Here is a 3816-nt window from a genome sequence, read left to right as displayed (position 1 = left end):
GCAAAGTACGTGCTCATTGTTAGGGCCGTTAAAAAACATCATGGATTAAAATTTCTTAATGTGAGCCCGGGGGTCACCAATCCCCTTATATGGCTCGAGAGAGGAAGGTAGTGTGAAGTTCTTCGACATCTGATAATTGATGATTTCTTCAGAGAAATGATTGTCTAAGGTCAGCTTCTCCTTTGGCGGGTTAACGCTTAACATGTATGCGCTTCCTTTGACTGAGCCCTTGGAACCATTTTCCTCATTTTTGTTGGTGCTGTTTTGAGTAGATAGTTCCGCAAGTCTTCTGACTTCAGCTTGTAGATCGGTCATCTGGGCTAAAAGGTCGGCTTGAGTGAGTTGGTTGACTCTGTTATCGACCATGCAGGAAGATTGAGGAACCCTGCGTCAAAGAGAAACACAAAATGCAAATATTGAAGAAAATAGTAGGGTTAGAGTAACTCTCGGGTCTCACCGTGGGCGCCAAATGTTCCGTTCTAGGCGAGCCGAGGCTGATGGCTTCTTGAACAGTCACTCAATCCCTGAGTTGAGTAATACGTCGTTTGGGAATTGTTGCAAGTAAACCTCGATGCTCTGGAACACGGTGGCGGGAGCACCTGCAAAAAGGACTCCGACGCTCAAGTAAGTATGTGAATAATGAGAGACGAAAGTATTAAACTGAAAAGAGTTATGTGACCTATCCTTCTCGGGATGATGTGGTGTGGCTTTATAGACGAGTGATGTATCATCTTCGTACGTTTGTTCCGATATCTTTAGCTTGGGTAGTGTATTCTGTTATAACGTATAGGAGATAATGCGTGACTTGTGGGAGGTTTAGTCAAGTTCGTGATTTTAGTCCTGGTTGTTTGCTTCCGGATTTTTAGGTTGGTTATTGATTCTGATATCGTTCCCGAGCTTAGCGGGACCCATCCCTCCAGGAAATAAAAGGTAGTTACATCCACTAAGCTAACTTACCTATTACTAATATATATGCAAATTAAAATACATATTAATATCTTTCAGTAAATAATTTACTTTTATTTAATTTATTTTAATTTTAATTATAAGCTCACTCATTTTTAAGTTAATTATATTTTTATTTAATAGTAATTATAAATTCACTTATTATTTTTTTATAATTATATAATATATATTAATATTTTTTTTCAATAAATACTTGTAGTATATAATAGTATAATAGATATAAACTAATTAATAAATTATTAAAATTCGAAAATAATACTTATTTTAATATAAAAACAAAATAAAAATATTTATGATAGAGTAAAATTAACAAAATTCTTATTGTTTCTGTTCCATATTGTTTAGAATAGCTAGATATTTTTAAAATATTAGTAAAAATATGTATTTTAAATTTTTAATTCTAAATTTTTTACTATATTTTGTTTTTTATTTATATAGGACTGGATTAACTGGTTCAACCAGTTACCCATCGATTGAACTAATGATCCAATGACCCAATAACTTGACCTGTTCGATTACCGGTTTGATTTTGACAACTATGGTTATATCTCTATGCACGGGAGGTAGATTTAAACATGATGATTCTTATCTTTATTTTGAATTGATTGTTTTGGTTATTTTTTTATATTTTTGAATTTGAGGAATAATTCAGACGAAAATAATGCTATTGATGATAACAAAAGAAATACGGTATTAATTCCTTTGTTTGATGATTATAGAAATCGTTTTATGATGCTTCAACTACTTATTGAAGAAGACACACAAGAACTAATAGAATTACCAATTAACGATAATGCACCAAATGTTTGGTGCACTTTGAAACCGTTGCTGCCAGTTAAGAACTATATCGAGGAGAAAGATAAAGAAGAGGACACCAACAGATTGGCCGGTCAAAAAGTTAATTATTGTTCTGTTTGTATAGAAGAGTTTAAGAACGGGGAGTTGATTCAACTTTTTGGAGTTTGTGCTCATGAGTTCCATTCAACTTGTATAAAGTCTTGGTTGCAACCTGGAAAAACTAATTGTCCAATTTGTTGTGCAGATTTAGAATTTTAGATACATTTGTTCATTGATCAAAAGTAGTATAGTTGTTAGTAATCTTATTAATTAGTTCTAGTTCTTGGTGAGAATCAAACTCGATATTTTGTGAAAAGATAATGTTAGGTAACTAATAATTTCTTTGAACAATATGAACAACCACGAATTAAATTAAAATACATTACACTTTTAAATTATCTACCTAAATTTTAGTATTAGAATAATTATTCGTACATCTAATAAAATGAACATCTGATATATCTATTATTAATATTATTTGGTATTTTTATTATCTACCTATACTTTTTCTTTGTAAAATGTTAGTTTATTTACATTTTTTATCCATTGAATTTGTCACATCAAACACGAAATGTTAAAAAATATTAGTTTATTGTATTTTTTACCAATTATATTTGGGATCTTTTTAAAATAAATAAAAAAGTATATTTAATCTTTCAATTAATTTTTTAATTTTTTACTGTTTTGAACATTATGTAATTATGTTGCAAATAGCTATAGCTCAAGCACTAACTATAAATAAGGGAAAAGCAACTATAACGAAGTTGCTGTAGGGATGGCAAAATTTTTCGAGATGCGGGAATCTCTGTGGGGACCGCCTCAAATAAGGATCTGATTATGGGGAATTTTTTCTGTGGGGATGGGATGAGGGACAAAATTTTCCTGAGGTAGGAACGGAGACTCGAGTGGGGATTCCCGCCCCATTCTTGCAAATCCTCGAAGTTCATAAATTTATTGAATTGTCCTTTAATTCTTATATATGTTTTTTAGTCACAGAAACACAAAACTCCTAATCCTCATTTGCATAACTCTTCTTCAATTCAGAAATCTCTAACGGAGCAATATTCCCCACGGCGAAAGACGGGGACGGAAAATAAATCTGGAGGCGGGAATGGGGAGCAGGGAGGCATCACCCGCCCCCGCCCTGCCCCATTAACATCCCTAAGCTACTGGAACGCAATAAAACAATAACGTAGTTGTTGGCAGCGTAATAATGTGATAATGAGTTTAATGCTGGTATATCCATTGTATATGTATTATTATAACGTTTTAATTTTAATATTATATACTCGTATTATTCTATTTATATGGTTAATTAAATATTCGATTTAAAAAAAATAATGATTTTAATAATAAAAATAAATATACTCATATTATTGTACTCATATAATTAATTATAAATATTATCTAATTAATTTATTAAATTTTTTAAATATAAATATAAATATTAGATGACTATCTAATAACTACAAGAATCATATATTTAACAAAAACAAGCTATATAATTATTCCTTGTTATATAATAGTCCTAAGTCTGTACCCAGTATATTAAATATTGTGTATATAGGTACATATTTTTGTAAATATTATATTTAAATAATTTATAAAAAAAAATCCATTAGATAGATAATAGTAGTCATTACATAGGTTGGCATCGTTGACGGCTTGACGCCCAAACGGGGGAAACGAAAGTTTAGAAGGGAAAAAAAAAGAAAAAAATTGTGGAGAAAAGAATTGGGGTTTTCCGTTGAAGAAGCGTGAATGGCGATGGAGCAAGAAAGAAGGTCCTAGATTTTTATCTGATCCATATTCAATACAATTCTTTTTCCTGCAAGGTACCTACTCTCAGATCGAAGGGAAAAAGAGGGTTCTTTCTTCTGAGTTGTTGTTTCTGCCATGGCGGAGAGCTCGAAGGAGGAGTTATTGGAGCTCATCAAGCGCCTCACTCTCAAGATTTCCGACCTCTTCTCCTCTTCCCTCAACAACCTTGTACTCTCTCTCTCTCTCTCTGAT

General features: G+C 32.0%; 1 protein-coding gene across 1 annotated transcript in view; it reads left to right on the top strand.

Moving 5' to 3' along the window:
- Positions 1-3454: 3454 nt before the first annotated feature.
- Positions 3455-3816, top strand: part of LOC107477806 (peroxisome biogenesis protein 22) — a 3347-nt gene continuing 2985 nt past the window's right edge. Inside the window, exon 1 of the mRNA XM_016097870.3 lies at positions 3455-3792. Within this exon, the coding sequence (XP_015953356.1) occupies positions 3700-3792 (93 nt within the window). The 5' untranslated portion in view covers positions 3455-3699. The remainder of the gene's footprint in view (positions 3793-3816) is intronic.

This window comes from Arachis duranensis, chromosome 3 (assembly GCF_000817695.3).
Source record: "Arachis duranensis cultivar V14167 chromosome 3, aradu.V14167.gnm2.J7QH, whole genome shotgun sequence".
NCBI classification, from domain to species: Eukaryota; Viridiplantae; Streptophyta; class Magnoliopsida; order Fabales; family Fabaceae; genus Arachis; species Arachis duranensis.
The sequence above is the reverse complement of the archived record's forward strand: the minus strand, read 5'-3'. Positions and strand labels throughout refer to the sequence as shown.